The sequence below is a fragment of the Perca fluviatilis genome, chromosome 19, assembly GCF_010015445.1.
Source record: "Perca fluviatilis chromosome 19, GENO_Pfluv_1.0, whole genome shotgun sequence".
Lineage (NCBI taxonomy): Eukaryota > Metazoa > Chordata > Actinopteri > Perciformes > Percidae > Perca > Perca fluviatilis.
Window position 1 is genome coordinate 19,042,102 of NC_053130.1, and position 16,005 is coordinate 19,058,106.

The 16,005-nt window shown below is 39.5% G+C and overlaps 2 protein-coding genes across 2 annotated transcripts; both read left to right on the forward strand.

Annotated features, from left to right (window-relative positions):
- Positions 1 to 969: 969 nt before the first annotated feature.
- adam8a (ADAM metallopeptidase domain 8a) lies at positions 970 to 11,660 on the forward strand. Its single transcript, XM_039784831.1, has 25 exons — positions 970 to 1,094; positions 1,278 to 1,387; positions 1,599 to 1,672; positions 1,809 to 1,887; positions 2,771 to 2,847; positions 3,242 to 3,473; positions 4,156 to 4,233; positions 5,861 to 5,929; positions 6,589 to 6,758; positions 6,863 to 6,944; positions 7,069 to 7,211; positions 7,325 to 7,502; positions 7,596 to 7,685; positions 7,859 to 8,054; positions 8,156 to 8,237; positions 8,336 to 8,516; positions 8,607 to 8,693; positions 8,778 to 8,862; positions 9,142 to 9,253; positions 9,377 to 9,569; positions 9,911 to 9,958; positions 10,079 to 10,129; positions 10,231 to 10,281; positions 10,395 to 10,475; positions 10,794 to 11,660. The coding sequence occupies exons 1-25, from the start codon at positions 1,049 to 1,051 to the stop codon at positions 10,836 to 10,838; spliced, it is 2,640 nt and encodes an 879-aa protein (XP_039640765.1). The 5' UTR covers positions 970 to 1,048; the 3' UTR covers positions 10,839 to 11,660.
- A 102-nt stretch (positions 11,661 to 11,762) lies between these two features.
- spef1 (sperm flagellar 1) lies at positions 11,763 to 16,005 on the forward strand. The gene is made up of 7 exons (XM_039783134.1): positions 11,763 to 11,975; positions 12,208 to 12,319; positions 12,924 to 13,071; positions 13,325 to 13,370; positions 14,520 to 14,604; positions 14,701 to 14,806; positions 15,231 to 16,005. The coding sequence occupies exons 1-7, from the start codon at positions 11,867 to 11,869 to the stop codon at positions 15,342 to 15,344; spliced, it is 720 nt and encodes a 239-aa protein (XP_039639068.1). The 5' UTR covers positions 11,763 to 11,866; the 3' UTR covers positions 15,345 to 16,005.

Below are 16,005 nucleotides of genomic sequence, written 5' to 3' on the forward strand. Positions count from 1 at the left end.
CATTGGAAGAATTAGCTAAATATCGTGTGTAAGTCATTGAAACAGGTTAAAGACAAAAATCCCTTAAATTGATTTCTTCACTTGAGACACTTAAGTTTTTGAGATAGCCCTTTTCTTTTCGTTTTTATTTATTTATTTTGAATTGTTATGTAAGCTCGTTTGGTTTATATGCTCGACCCGAGGCAAAAGCTCTATATTTGAAGTGGATTTGTAAATGTAACTTGTTGTTGGTATTCTGTATTCCTAATAAAGAAATGAATAAAATAAAAAATAAAAGTAAAAGTGTCGCATTTGAAGCGTGTAACATTAACACATAGCTACAACTCACTCTTTTTTTCTCATAACATGAAACACTGTCTGAGCGAATCTGACTGCTCCGCCATTTTACCAGTAGATGGTGATAAAGGCCACTAAGCTCTCTTGTATTGGGTCTGCTGTCATTTGATTGGGTAGATGTTGGGTTTGTGTTCCATCAGATTTTCAATGATTATGCACATTATAAAAATGAGCCCGTATTCTCGCTCTTGGGTTAAAACGGAAAAATGAATAACAAAAAACAACAGTTGAAAAACGAGCAGTTTTCCAGTTAATTTTTAATTTGTATGGACATTATACGAGAAAACGGAGCTCATATTTTTGTTTTGAAACATCGACCCGTTTTTTCATTTTTGGTTTAAAACGAAAAACGGATCAGCACTTTCCCATAATCTGCCGAGTAAAATCTGAAATTAAATGAAATAGATTGAGGGAAAATTGAGGGCAGAGCCGACCATAAAACAAAGCCGACTTTCAACTAACTGCAACTTTCTAAACGAGGTTTATCAGTAGACTAGTTTATCACCGCGTTTTTAATCCCCGTACAATCATGATCTATCACTTAATTTTGACTCACTCAGCACCTTACACAAATCTAAAGAACAACATTTTTACGGTTCGGGTTGTGACTCATTTTCAGGATATTACACAGCAGAGAAGGGGCGGAGAGCGAAGAGGCTATTTCCCTTAGACTGCCAAGCACACAATGTCAGAGTCCGTCCGGTAGAGCAACATGCCATATTCTGGGTATTTTATATGGATTTTCTTCTCCTCATGGGGTACGAATTTCTTTCTTTCTTTCTTTCTTCCTATCTTTTCTTTCTTTCTTTCTTTCTTTCTTTCTTTCTTTCTTTCTTTCTTTCTTTCTTTCTTTCTTTCTTTCTTTCTCTCTTTCACGCTTTCACTCGTTCACTCTTTCTTTCTTTCTTTCTTTTTTTGTAAAATATCCCTGATACTTGCAGGAATAATTGCGGGCAATGAGATGACTCTTCCTCATGTGATGAAGTACCAAACAGTGATACCTCAGAGGCTGAAGGATTCATCTCGCATTAATGATGCCACTACACATCAGGTAACATACACTCTACTGAACCATTTGATGAGTTTATTTAAAAATCGCTTTTAACTTTTTGAAGAATGCATTAAAGGGTATTTTGCTGTGTGTGTGGGTGTGTGTTGTGTGTGTGTGTGTGTGTGTTTTTGTGTGTGGTTTGTGTGTGTGTGTGTGTGTGTGTGTGTGTGTGTGTGTGTGTGTGTGTGTGTGTGCGTGTGTGTGTGTATAGACATACCCTGATGTACTCCAGTACTCTTTGACGATTGCAGGGCAAAACTACACACTGCACCTGGAAAAGAACAAGTGAGAATACTTAAAATGTTTGCAACACTTCTTTGTATTTTTTTCTGATTGTGCAGGGTCCACACATACCGTAGCCTACTATCGTTCTTGATGTGTCAATATTATTTAAAAATAAATAAATAAATGTTCTTTTCAGAGACCTTGTCGGGAAAAACTTCTCCGTGACACACTATTCTGATCAGGGCACCCAAGTCACAACTACTCCAGATCTTAGGGTATGTCTTTGCATTATTTCACTAATATTTCACTGACATTAATATAATCCCTGTATTTATATCATAAACAGATGCCTGTGTTGGGAAAATTAGATAAGCCTCAAATGAATGCTTTATTATTTTTTTTAATTTCGAATCACTGAATAAATGGAGATGTGGGTGATTCAGAGGTCTGGAACCAGATGAGTGTAATACAACCAAATATGTATTTTCTTGTACAGGCAGGCAATAAGTTAAGTAGGCTACAGGATATCCTGTGTCTCCTCCAAGTTTCAGTGGTTTTGTTACAGTGGTTTTTCTATATTTGGTCTTTTGTTTCAGTTTTGTAAACCTCAGGTGTGGTTATTTTGTGGTCAGTCCAAAATGTTAAGTCACAGCTCTGAACTGTTGAGTTAAGATAATATAAGAAAGAGGGTTTGTATAATGCAGATCTTCCTACATTTATATTTACTGTATTGACCAAATACATGCAATACGATTTTAAAGGCTGTACAACTCAAATAACAAAACACACAAAAGTAATTACATATATATCTAATTAATTATACAGATCCCAGTCATCTTCATCATTTTTATCTACAAACTTAGTTTTTTTGGGCATTTTATGCAATACCTGCCCGTAAAATTTCAAAAATAGCAGATGCCATGATAGTTTCTCAGTTACAAAGTTCCTATTTATGAGAAGGGACACTGCAATTATTGTGTAATGTGGAAGAGGAATTGACATATAAGGTTAAGATTGTCATTTGTCTGACCATGACACATACGATATTATCTTCTTCAAATTAGATCACATTTTTATACTTTGCTTAAGAAAAAAACCTGAAAGAGTGAGTTGAAATCTCTCCATTGAGTCTGTGACAAATAATAGACGTCTCTTCAGGTCCACTGCTACTACCATGGGCACATTGTGGGGGTAGATGACTCCTCTGCCAGCGTGGGACTGTGCTCAGGAATAAAGTGAGTAATTCTGGATGGCAAGTTTTTTTCATTATATCTCTAATTACAAAAAGTTATTGTTTCTCAAAGTAGAGTGCCAAGTTTAATTAAGCCTGTGTTAATTTGAGACTGTAAGTCTCCCTTTGTGACTCATGACCAGTGTGTCCAATCCAAAGAGAGGATCAGTCCCTCAGCATCCATTAAGACTGCATGTAGCTCGATTTCTGAAAACCTATAACCCAAACAACAAAGGCCATGCAATGCTGCCTTCTGTCTGCTATAAAATACATGTCTTAAGTAGTCATAATATCTGTGGAAACTTGAAAGCAGGATAAACAAGGTAAACTGAGATCTGTTTGAGAAAAGAAACCATTTTTTTCTGTGTCCACTCTGAAGTTCCTGTTTTGCACTACAGGGGGTTTGTGCGTCTCCAGGACCAAATGTACCTCATCGAACCTCTGGCTGGCACCGAGGCGGGGCAGCAGAACGACAGACAGATCTCCGCAGTTAATAGTGACAAGGTTCCTCATGCTGTTTACAACTACAAACACCTGAGGAGGAAGAGGAGCTCCTGTTCCCATGGAAACACAACCACATACTATGATCACGGACCTCGTCCGTCTGGACTGTTCCAGCTCGGCAGCCTGGTAAAGACACACAGTGTGGACACATACAGAAATACACCAGGCTTGGAAGCCTGAAGCTGATCCAATATATGTCCAATATTTAGTGCTGCATTCTTGCATTTGACAACTGTATGCAAAAAAAATAAGAACGTATATGCAGTAAAATACTACTAATGATACACAGTTCTTGTATCATAGTTCTGTATCTGCATCAGATTTATGATAAAAAGCACTTTCTCCTTGATATTTAAAAATCTAACAATATGAAACCCAAAAAAAGAGATTAAATAATTTGAAAATTACAAGTTGTACTTCAGTTGAATGTAACAAATTAAGATAAAACCAAAGTGAATGAATAAAGGGGCGCATGGTAAAAAAAAATAAAAATAGACAAGACAACAAGAAAACAAGGAATAGCGACATAATAGATCTTAATATATTTAGAAATGATTACATGATGTGACTATTAGCTTCAATAATTCGTCATTTTGCATATTTCAATAGACAAAGTCATACTTTTGCATCAAAATAATTGTTGTAATTATTTTACAGTTTGTATCTTATCTTATTCATTTATTTTATAAGCAACAGTGTTTTGAAAGGTGCTATACAAATAAAGTTTATTATTTTATAAAACTTTTGTCTAACCATATCAGACACATATGCATTCACGCCCACCTAATATACCTTTTGTGTTATTCAGAAAAGCAGAGCCCAGACCAAAGACCGTACAGGAAAATCCAGGACAGTAGAGCTGGTTGTGGTGGTCGACAACAAGGAGGTTTGATTCCTTATTTTCCTTTTCACAGTTTGTCATTGCAGATGTAGCTCTATTAATGACATTGATCTTGTGGATGATACACAATTCCCTTAAAGGTCCCATGGCATGAAAATTTCACTTTATGAGGTTTTTTAACATTAATATGCGTTCCCCCAGCCTGCCTAAGGTCCCCAATTGGCTTGAAATGGTGATAGGTGTAAACCGAGCCCTGGGTATCCTGCTCTGCCTTTGAGAAAATGAAAGCTCAGATGGGCTGATCTGGAATCTTGCTCCTTATGAGGTCATAACAAGGAAGGTTACCTCCCCTTTCTCTGCTTTGCCCGCCCAGAGAATTTGGCCAACCCATGACAGAGAGGCATCATGGCTTTCAAATGAGCAAAGTGGCAGTTGGTCAAGGCCACACCCCCACCCTCCACCTTGCCCCTCCCTCTCTCCTCCTCAATTAGTGATGTGACAACCGGCTCTTTTACGCGAGTCGGTTCAACCGGACGGTTGTTGGTTGGCGAACCGAGTCTATAGATTCGGTCAACGGTTCACGTGCCTGCGGCTGCGGCATCCGGCTACTCCCGGTCTCGGCAGTAGCCGGGTGCCCGCCCTGCTCGTGACAGCCTGTAACATTCACTTCTCTAACATTTAACTTAACATAACTAAGATAACATGTGTATTTGTATGTGATGCACTTCCCAATCAATAATGTGTGAATTTCCGAACACAATCACCTAAGATGCATCAGAAACAAGGCTTGGTTAATAACTCAAACTTGCCGAGAACCGTTAGACAAACCGTTTGCTTATATAGCCTACTCGAGCGGTTGTTAACGGTTGATATTGATCGGTTCGACTCGGTCTCCGGCAGTAGCCCGGGTGCCCGCCCGCTCTGCTCGTGACAGCCTGTAACATTCACTTCTCTAACATTTAACTTAACATAACTAAGATAACGTGTATTTGTATGTGATGCACTTCCCAATCAATAATGTGTGAATTTCCGAACACAATCACCTAAGATGCATCAGAAACGAGGCTTGGTTAATAACTCAAACTTGCCGAGAACCGTTAGACAAACCGTTTGCTTATATACTCGAGCGGTTGTTAACGGTTACATTCGGTCTCGACTCTCGGCAGTGCAGACTCCGGCAGTAGCCGGGTGCACGTCTCTACTCTCTTAACAACTCTTTGGTCTTTTTTATTGTTGTTTTTTTGGTTTTCTTTTTTTTTTTTTTTTTTTCCCCCCCACTTTTAAAATTCTCAGTGGAGGAGCTTAATGAGGTAAAACAGCAAGTGAGTCGGTTCATTGACGTATGGCACTCGATTCTCCCGGCTCAGTGACACGAATCGGGTTAATAACCGGCTTTTCGGTCAGTTCGTCATCACTATCCTCAATAGCTACAGGCACAGAAATGGCACATCCTAAGGAAAGCTCATTGAGGGACTGGCTCTAGTGGCTGTAATTCTGCACCAAGGCTGAATTTCGGGAAAGAGACTTCAGATACAGTATTAGGGGACCACTAAGGTCTATAGAAAAGCATCCAAAGAGCACCATGTCATGGGACCTTTAAGAAGTAGATTATTTTATATACCTGAGATCTTCTTGGTTGTTATTACTAATTCAAACAATAATTTCTTTTTAGTATAAGAAGTTTGGCAGCAAGAAGAAAATAGAGGCCAGAGCGCTTGAAATAGCAAACCACGTGGACAAGGTATGTTTGTTTCTCTGTAGTCTATCAGTTGAAAGGATTCAACCGTGTAAAGGCCTGATCTTAAATAAGGGCATTCTAGAGTTCAAATGAGTGTAAAAGCTTCATTTTATGCAATTTTCCTTCCGGACTAATAAAGTAGTCAATCTAGTTTTACCAGTAATTTAGTTTTTTTCCATTGGTGGCAGAAAAGACTATAAAACGTTTTTCTCACAAAGCAGCAAAGCCACGTGTCCGGCACTTCATCAGACTTTATTTTCACTATGGATTAAATACAAGAAATCTGTCCTGATACTATCTGTTCTTTCCTGAGTTGAATCTGACCAATAAAAGGAATGAACAGTTCTCTCACTGTGAAAATCTAACTTTAACTGTGAATCTTCACACCTAAGTTGATATTCACACATTCACACATATCACACAATTCTCTTTGCATACTCTGAAGGAAAAGGGCCAACATGAATGCATCATCAGACAGCACTAGACCCAACAGTGGTTTCCAGCATCATAGATGAGGCCTTTGGTTGTGTGATTTTTAAAATTACGTGTTTGATCCTTTCGTGTATGAAAAATACTGATTTCAGCTATTTACTTGGCAGTTCAATTCAGTTTTAGGTTCATTTCCACTTTCCAGTTTGTGCTAACATGCTGCTCTGTTTCAGCTCTATCGCCCCGTGGGTGTTCGTGTGATGCTGGTTGGTCTGGATATCTGGTCATACAGAGATCAGATTGAGGTCAGCACTAACCCTGAGCTCACCCTCGGTCGCTTCCTAGAGTGGCGTCAGCGGAGCCTGCTGCCGAGGACCAAACACGACAATGCACAGTTCATCACGTAAGACGCAGCTGTTTTGAACTCCCTGCCAAAAGGACAACGCCAAGATGATGTGTTTAGCTGTTAGAGCTAGTGTCTAAACATTTCTCCTCTTCTTCACTTAGAGGTGTGGATTTTGATGGTTCCACTGTCGGCTTAGCCAACACCAATGCAATGTGCACCTCTAACTCTGGAGCCGTCAATGAGGTACATATACTTTTTTGTAACATATCTGTGTAAAAATATAGACATTAAAAGGAAATTATTGTGAGTTGTGTGATGTTAATGTTTCAGTTTTACTTGACTCGACTTTTGTCTACTGTACACACAGGACCATAACATTAACTCAATAGGAGTGGCCTCAACTATTGCACATGAGATGGGTCACAACCTTGGCTTGTCCCATGATTCTGAAAACTGTGTCTGTGGCTCCTTGACATCGAAAAAAGGCTGCATCATGGCTGAGAGTGTTGGGTAAACTCAGTTTCACTTCCACATAAGCTCCCCCAAATCTACTGTTGTCAAACCCAGAGTAAAGCTAATATTAAAAACATTTTTTTACTTGTTCTTGCTAACTTTTCTCCTAGCCTTGTGTATCCAGAGCTGTTCAGCAGCTGCAGTCAGCAGCAACTCAGCAGGTTCTTGGAGGAGGTCAACCCTGCCTGTCTGTTGGATACTCCCTCTTCTGACCGCATCTATGGAGGGCCAATGTGTGGAAATGCCTTCCTGGAGCCTGGAGAGGAGTGTGACTGTGGCACTGCAGAGGTTTGTTCATGCCGCACACAGAAGGTGGATACAAACAATATCAAACTAGGAGACTGGATCGTTATATTCCGCACCTTTCTGTCTGTCTCGTAGGAGTGCAAGAATCCCTGCTGCAATGCCACTACCTGCACACTTAATGCAGGAGCCGAGTGTGCAGAGGGAGAGTGCTGCCACAACTGCCAAGTAAGTAATACTCACTATGTCCTCTCTACTGTAGATGAGGGAAGTCACACTGATACTTACTATGTTACCAAATATCTAGACACTGTCTGACTCTGCCGTCTGGCTGGTTATGTGCGAGTGTGCTTATTTCAGTAGTCAGTACATCACCATCTGTGTTTCTTTTCGCTCTGCAGCTGAAACCGACAGGCAGCGTCTGCCGACCAAAGACAGGAGGCTGTGACCTGGCAGAATACTGCACTGGCTTCTCTGCCTCCTGTCCGACTGACGCCTACACCCAGAATGGCCTGTCCTGCAACCGTGGAAAAGGATACTGCTACAATGGACAGTGTCCTTCACGGCAGGAACACTGCAAGAGACTTTGGGGACCAGGTAAAACACCAGTGAATTACAGTTTGTTTTGCTGTTGTTATATTCTGATACATTGAGATTCTTACGTCCGCAACTATCTTGTCTGTCATGATTCTGCTTAGATGCTGAAGTAGCTCCAGATGTTTGTTTCTACCAGCACGGAAACTGCAGAAAGACACTGTTTAGCCAGAGATGTTCAAGCCGGTATGTATTCAAAAGCTAAAACAGCACTATAATCATATTACAGTGTGGTATTGTTGATTTGTGGGACAGTATCATTGCTTTGTGGTTTTTGGTTACAGAGATCAATCTTGCGGGAAACTGTTCTGCTCTGGAGGATGGGAGTTTCCAGTGACATCCAGGAAGTCCTTTTACAAAGTAGGAAATGGAGACATATGCAATGAGGCAACTATGAACCCTGAGGATAACTATCCTGCAGATCTGGGCTTAGTGCCTGTTGGTACCAAGTGTGGCAACAACATGGTAAGAAAACTGCCCATGTTGCTGGTGGCTGTTACTATCAACAAAACCTATGTGGACTCCAGTTCTGTGAACTTTGTCAATGTCTTTCAGGTATGCTATGATCAACGGTGTCAAGACATCAAAAACATAAAAGAGTACGGAACAAATGACTGCTCTGCCAAATGCAACAACCACGGGGTGAGGAATCTGTTAACCTCACAACACTGTAGAGTTCTGTATAGCCATGATAACATAACTGACTGTGAGTGTGATCTCTGGCAGGTTTGTAACCATGAGAGACAGTGTCACTGCGACCCTGGCTGGGCCCCACCTTTCTGCGATGTGGAGCAGTCAGAACTCCCTGAAGGTATTGTACAAGCCTTCATATCGTTGGTTGACTGTTTGTGTCTGTTGTTCTTCTGCTCTGGTTTTCCACCATGATTTTACACATGAAATAGATTTATCCTGGACTCTCAAACAATGGTGCTCTGTTTTGATGATTTAATGGAATTCCCCAGTCACATTGGTACAAATGCAGTAATGATGTTACAGTGCATTTTGTTTCCTGAGCGGGTGACATACTCTGTTACATGCTTATCCTTGAGCAAAAAAAGACTATTGTCACAATCAGTTTTTTTTTGTGCAGAGCCAAGTCTGGTGGTGTTTATTGCGTCACTGATGGTCGGCTTATTTCTGCTATCGGTCCTGGTTATTGGGAGTTTGATGTGCTGCATCAAAAAAAGGCGACCTGCAAAGAGGTACAGAAAAAAAGCTATCCCTTTATTTCAGTCTCTGTTTAATCACTATGTACATTCAGCCACAAAGACTATACTTTCTACTTTGCCCATCTTGAATTTTAGCTTCTGTGTGTATTTCTTTAGATGCTTCCAATCTACCTCAGGACAAACCAACCCGTTGTTTCGGTCAAGCGGTGTACGAGGCAGCCCTCGTCTCGGGTCCACGCACATCAGCCAGCCTACATTTGTGGAGTCTTCAGCCGCTCAAGCCTGTAAACCTCTGTCCTCTGCCAGACCACATACCCAAGCACTGAAGCCCAGCAGAACAGCTCCATTGGTGAGCTTCCATTTTGAACAGCTTCAGCATCAGAGTGTAGTAATGCACTGTATCCACATTATACATGGTATTTGTTTTATTTGGCAACTAGTTTGCATCTGAAACCATGTCATTGTGGTGAATAGTTTTGGGTAACTGACCCAAATATGAAGCCACAGAAAACAGCAAAGATGTGCCTGCTGAAGTGTCTCTGAGCCACACACTGACAACCAATGAGATCCAGGGATGATATTCAATAAATTCCATGCTATCATAAAGAGGCCATTTTTGCAATGAAGCTGCAAAAACCAGAAAGTATCATGGCTTTCGCCTTCACTCATCTCTGTTTGTGTCCCTTACAGCCCCCTAAGAATTTGTCTGTTGTATCTCAGCCATCAAAGATTCAACAGGTAATCTGCTCTACTGTTTTTTTCTTTATTTTAATGTGGCATTATGTATGTGTAGTGTTGCAGTCTTTATTGTTTAGATGTCTTCTGTATTTCAACCAGCAAATACATGTTTTTCTTTAGGTTGTAAGTCCGTTCATGCAGCCTGTTTCAAGCAAGCCAATCTATTCTGAGGTAAAATTGCATACAGAAATTTCTTATTTTCTTATATAAAGGACATTAATAATTTGCTTTGTGTGTATTACTTGTTTTAATTGTTGTCTCTTTTTTGTCAGAATAAGCCACTACCTCCATCTAGACCTCTGCCACCACTTGCAACAAAACTGGTGAGTTACATTACATTAAAGTCATTTTACCTACAATTTTCACATTTGCACTCACACATTAAAATTTTCGTGCCATTGGCACTTGTTTGAAATGTGAACATCTGCTCTCTAAGATCATGAAGCCAAAGCCTCCGATGCCTCCAGTGAAGCCGAAGCCCTCTGCAGTCCGGTCTCCACTGCCACACACTCAGCTGGTATGTATTCAGACGGCAACAGATTCAATCGGACCTTCCTAAATCCTCCAAATCCTGGCAGTTGGTATTCAGACATTCCTAATGTTATTCAAGGCATTCACGTTTATAAAGACGTCTGTGGTTTTGGATATTGTCCCAACATAGCAGTGTAATGAACAAGCTGTGGCTCAGTGTTAGTGAGTCAGTAAGCACATAAACTTCTCTGGACCACCACTGAATAACTAAGAGACATGTAACAAAAGAGTTTTGGGAAAGACATTTGGAGTTGACCTGAGAGAAGCTCATCAGTGGCATGTTTCTTAACATTTGTTTTTCTAGCTTGCAGGGAGAGCTGCCCTGATGCCCCAAAGCAGGCCCAGATGACAGAGGGAATCAGTCTCCCATGGTGTAAACACTGAGATCCTCTGACAGAGGACACTGTTGTTGTCCCACCTAAGAAGGACCAATAAATCCTCTCAGGAGACGCATGTCTGTTTTAAAGTGGAAACGAGATCCACTGAAGAATCAGCAGCAAATAAATAACAGAGCTTTTCTGGCAATTATGGCCTCCCTAAGGATTACCACCGTCTGTGTCTTGCTTATGTAAGCCTGCAGTATGTTGATGATAATCTGAAGCTGTGATTGACAGACTCATCTCCTGTGCTTTATAAATGACAAATGGCTATGCTGCCATGATGATGTTTTTTCTTATTTTTTTAAATTTATGGGAAATGTCTCTCTGCCTTGATCCTTGGATATGTGAACACTTAGCAATTGCACTATCAATGCTGTAACTGTTTTACTAATTGTTATTATTCCCTCACATTGGTTTTGGTACTGCTTTTCTAAGAAATAATGTTGTTAAGGGATTTAAAAATGTGGCACCAACATGGGCACTTTACAGATTATGACTTTTTCTTGAACTTTTTTATACTAACTTATGTATGCTTGACTTTGTGAGTCTGAATTATTACATGCTGCTGTTTTGTTTCATGTGTTGACTTAATACGTGTTGATTGTAATTGTTCAAGGGATTTTATATTGGATATTTTCTATGCAGCAGACACAGTCCTCCCTTACTGTGAGGATTCTGCCTTGATTTGTCCTGCAAACTTTGAATTGACAATTCATTTGAACCTTTCCTATTTATTGAGATCTTCTTTTTGTCTGTGTAATGAAGCGAACAATAAAAGAGAATAGCCATAATCAGTGTTCTAGTCATTTGTATCCATCTGTATCATATGGTGGCATCTATGAATATATCCCAGACGCCATAATCTGTTGTCATAGTTCCTTAGCGGTCGCCTAGCAACGCCTTAAACAACTGTTGTCGAGAGAAGCTAGGAAGCTAGCCCAGTAAAACAGTTTGAGTCTTTACAAACTGTCTAGAAACAGATGTCGCTTTAAGAATAATGGACCGAGAACTGAACGAAGAGGAACTGCAGGATTTGTACGCTTGGATAGACAAAATATCTCTGTCCCGGCCCAAACGAAACATCACAAGAGACTTCAGCGACGGAGGTAATGTTAACCGTAGTTAACTTAGCTAGCTAGCTTTCGGCCTTGCTAGCAAGGAGGTGGTGACTGAACAAGCAGCAGGAGTAATACGACCTCGTATAAATGTGTCTCACGTAACTACTGTCTCCAGCTACAATAATCTTGTTTGGATGTTTACGTAGTTTATCAGCTCAAATGTCTGTCTGTTTATTTATTTACTTGAACTGACTCTACCTTTCTGATGAACCCTCTGTAGTGATGGCTGCAGAGGTCGTCAAATATTTCTTCCCAAAGTTTGTTGACCTGCACAACTATATTCCTGCAAACTCCACACAACAGAAGCTCAGTAACTGGGATCTCCTCAACAGGCAAGACATAATAATAATAACAACCATTTATTTGTTTATTAAAAGGTCATGTGTGGATCTAATAAAGGTGGCTGCACTCATGTACTGTCTGGAGACTTCTAGCTTGTAAATGGGATAGGAGGGAATTGCATGAAGCTGAGCTGGAAAGATTTACATTTTCACAATCTGACTTTATCAATATGTCCACATCTCCCCAGAAGATTCTTACACAAACACAGACTCAACAAAAAGTTAAAATTCTAATATATATATATATCTCCTAATCCAAACGACAGTGCTTTTTTGCTTTTCAATAATTTTGCTATAAACACTGAGGCAGAACTTTTGTTCAGCATACCAAGGGCCTCTGCATCTGGTCGTGAGAACCAATCCAACACACACCCACTCATCCTCTCCCAGGCCACTGATATGGCACATAGCCAGCTACAGATTTATGGGTCTTCAGTGTAAACACATTGGCCCCTGTGGTGTTTATCATCACCATGCATCATCATCAGTTAAACCACTTTCAATCCACTGTTCCTATTGTAACTAGTTTTGATTTTCTGTTTTATTAGTTATTATTTGTATTAGAAACATCTGTTTTTTCTTCTTCTGTGGACAGGAAGGTGTTTTCCAAGCTGAACTTCCACGTGCCTGAAGAGACAGTGAAGAGGATTGTACTGAGCACTGCAGGAGTGATAGAGCCTGTACTGAATGCCCTCAGGGAGAAGATAGACAAGAAACTGGAGCACACTACAGAGAATATACTGGTGTGTACTGTATGTTTATGTGTGTGTGTGTGTGTGTGTGTGTGTGTGTGTGTGTGTGTGTGTGTGTGTGTGTGTGTGTGTGTGTGTGTGTGTGTGTGTGTGTGTGTGTGTGTGTGTGTGCTTAGAGACATACATACTATAGTCCCTTTTTATCTGTTTGAATGCTAATTAAAAAAAATAATAATAACTGTGGTCCTCTTTCATTGTAGCTATGGGAAAATAATCGCACTTTGAACACTTTTTTTTTACTAAGGATTTGGAATACTATGACACCAGAAACCAGGAGAAACCTCATACAGGTAGAGTAATTATTATGTTATTGCATTTACACAAACCCTAACATACCTTCTTATTTCTTTACTCAAACTTCTTTTACTCAATCCACACAATTGTAGGAACTTTATCCTCTGACAGACATGTTTGTTGTCATATTCAACCTAAATTTCTGCAGAAGAACAAGAAGTTTCTGCGATTAAGTCAGTGAAATAAACCAGATTACAAAAACATAAATTGAAGAATGTGATGACTGTGTTTTGGCCTTACGGCTTGTGCATGATATATCCTTATGCTATTTGTGGAGTGTATTAGCTAACACAGTCAGTTTGAAACCTTGACTAAAGCGGCACAGTCCAACATTTCACATCTTTTAGTGCAGGGAAGGAAGTGGGTGTAATTTTAGACTATTTTTAATGTTGCTGTATCTATAGGTCAGCTGACAAACACAAAATCTGCATATTCAAGATAAACTGAGGTGTTTTTTTGCATCTGAGAGGACTAGTGACTGCTATGAATGCTGAGTCTGCCTCTAAAATCATATTATTTCTAAGATATTCTCTACTTCTCGCCCTCTCTTTCCCGTCCTGATATTGTCAGCGCTTGAGTCCTCTCTGTTACGGTAATGCTAATCTCTCCTACAGATAGCAGCGACCACACAGAGACACAAACATATCTACGTTGAACAGCATCAGACAGGATTGATAAGGGAATGCCACGACCTTTAGGGAGTGAATCGTTGATGTGTCTTTCTTCCGTTTCCCACACCTCATCTGTTCCTGAAACAACCCTGCAAAGCTGACCTCAGGCTAGTGCCTCCTCCCTCTGCTCTTTCCTCTTCAATCTACACCCCATCCACTATCAGACACACAGCTCAGTTCCTCTTATCCGCTCCCAACATCACCAGAGGGCCTTTATCGCTAGCCTGAGCTCAGCACTGCAGGACTTAAAAGCCTCCTAATTTTTTCTTTCTCCATCTTCTAATCTAACTTCCCTGTTTCGCCCTTTTTCTTATATGGTCATTTGCCTCCTATCCTCCTCATTTTACCCTAGTTGTCCATAAGCTTTATGGGATGAATCCCTTTAGGTTTCTAACAACAGCAGAGTTTTAGTCATCATGTTGTGTTCACATTATAGTTGGAGAAATTTTTATAGTTTTGCTTTGTTGTCTTCAGAAATTCACCAGACCGAAGCAAAACTTGTGGCTCAGCTGGCAGGAGAAGAGATGAAAAAAGATGAAAAGAGCAGAATAAAAAACGGGTAGGACCAAAATGTTGCTTTTAATGTGACTTAAATGTAATCAAAAGCAGAGTTTATAATAATGATGGTGTATTCTGTTTTTTTTTCATTGTATAGTAAACTGCAGCAGACAGCACAGTTTTACTCAGACATGGACCCTACTTTACGACTAATCCTGCAGGAAAAAGAGCAAGCTGTCATGGCTCTGCAGGAGACTGTGGAGGTACACACATACATACACACACACACACACACACACACACACACACACACACACCAATTGACTCATGGAAACACTTGGCTACTACATGTGATATGTGTAAACATAAAATAGGTGTGTGTGAAATATGGTAAAAACTGAAATGAAATGTAAGCAATATTCATATCTGTAATGTTAAGAAATAATGACACAGATTCAATGTAATCCCTTTTATAATTAGACAGTTAAAAAATAATCATAATCCTTTACATCTATATTAATTTTTTTTTTTTTTTTTTTTTTTTTTTTTTTTTTTTTTTTTTTTTTTTTTTTTTTTTTTTTTTTTTTTTTTTTGTGTGTGTGTGTGTGTGTGTGTGTGTGTGTGTGTGTGTGTGTGTGTGTGTGTGTGTGTGTGTGTGTGTGTGTGTGTGTGTGTGTGTGTGTGTAGATCCTGCAGATGAAAGTAAACAGGTTAGAGCATCTGGTTCACTTGAAGGACATGCGTATTGAAGATCTGATGCGGCATCTGGAAACCTACAAAGCAAAAGGCAATACACGCTGATACAAACATGTACACACAGACTTTTTTTTTTCATAGTAGCTCTACATTATAACCCTGTAACATAAATACATTCTTACTTTATCAAGAAACTTTAGTCAAGGAAAAGGATCAGTTCATATATACATATATATATATATATATATACTGAGATTATTGTCCTCCCTGCTAAAATGCATCATACCTGAAATGCAAGTGTGAAGTGAGTGAAGTGTGCTTTTGTGATGAAAAAGAGGTTTGGTAATTGAATTCCCATTAACATTAGTTACACCATTCACAATAGAGAAATGTAAGTAAAAGTAATATAGCCATTCCAGTGTGTCGCTCTTTCATAACATGAAACACAACAGTGAACATTTCAAGAGGATCTATCTAATTTGACATTGAAATCCTTTTAATATCATGTCTTCTCTATAATATAAATGTTTTTGCAGATATTGCATATTATGTCCTTGTGTTTAAATCTTATCTAATGAGATTTTACTGTAAATGGTTTATATGAATTTGGGTTGTTTAATACAGATAGTCGCTTCTTTACGAGGAGTGAGTAGAATGTGATTTTTATGTGTTTATGTATCTACAGTCGTTAACCTTCTGTGCCTTTACACAGCCTATTTTACCTACTTCTGACTTCCAAGTGCTCAATAAATCAACCAACCTTTAA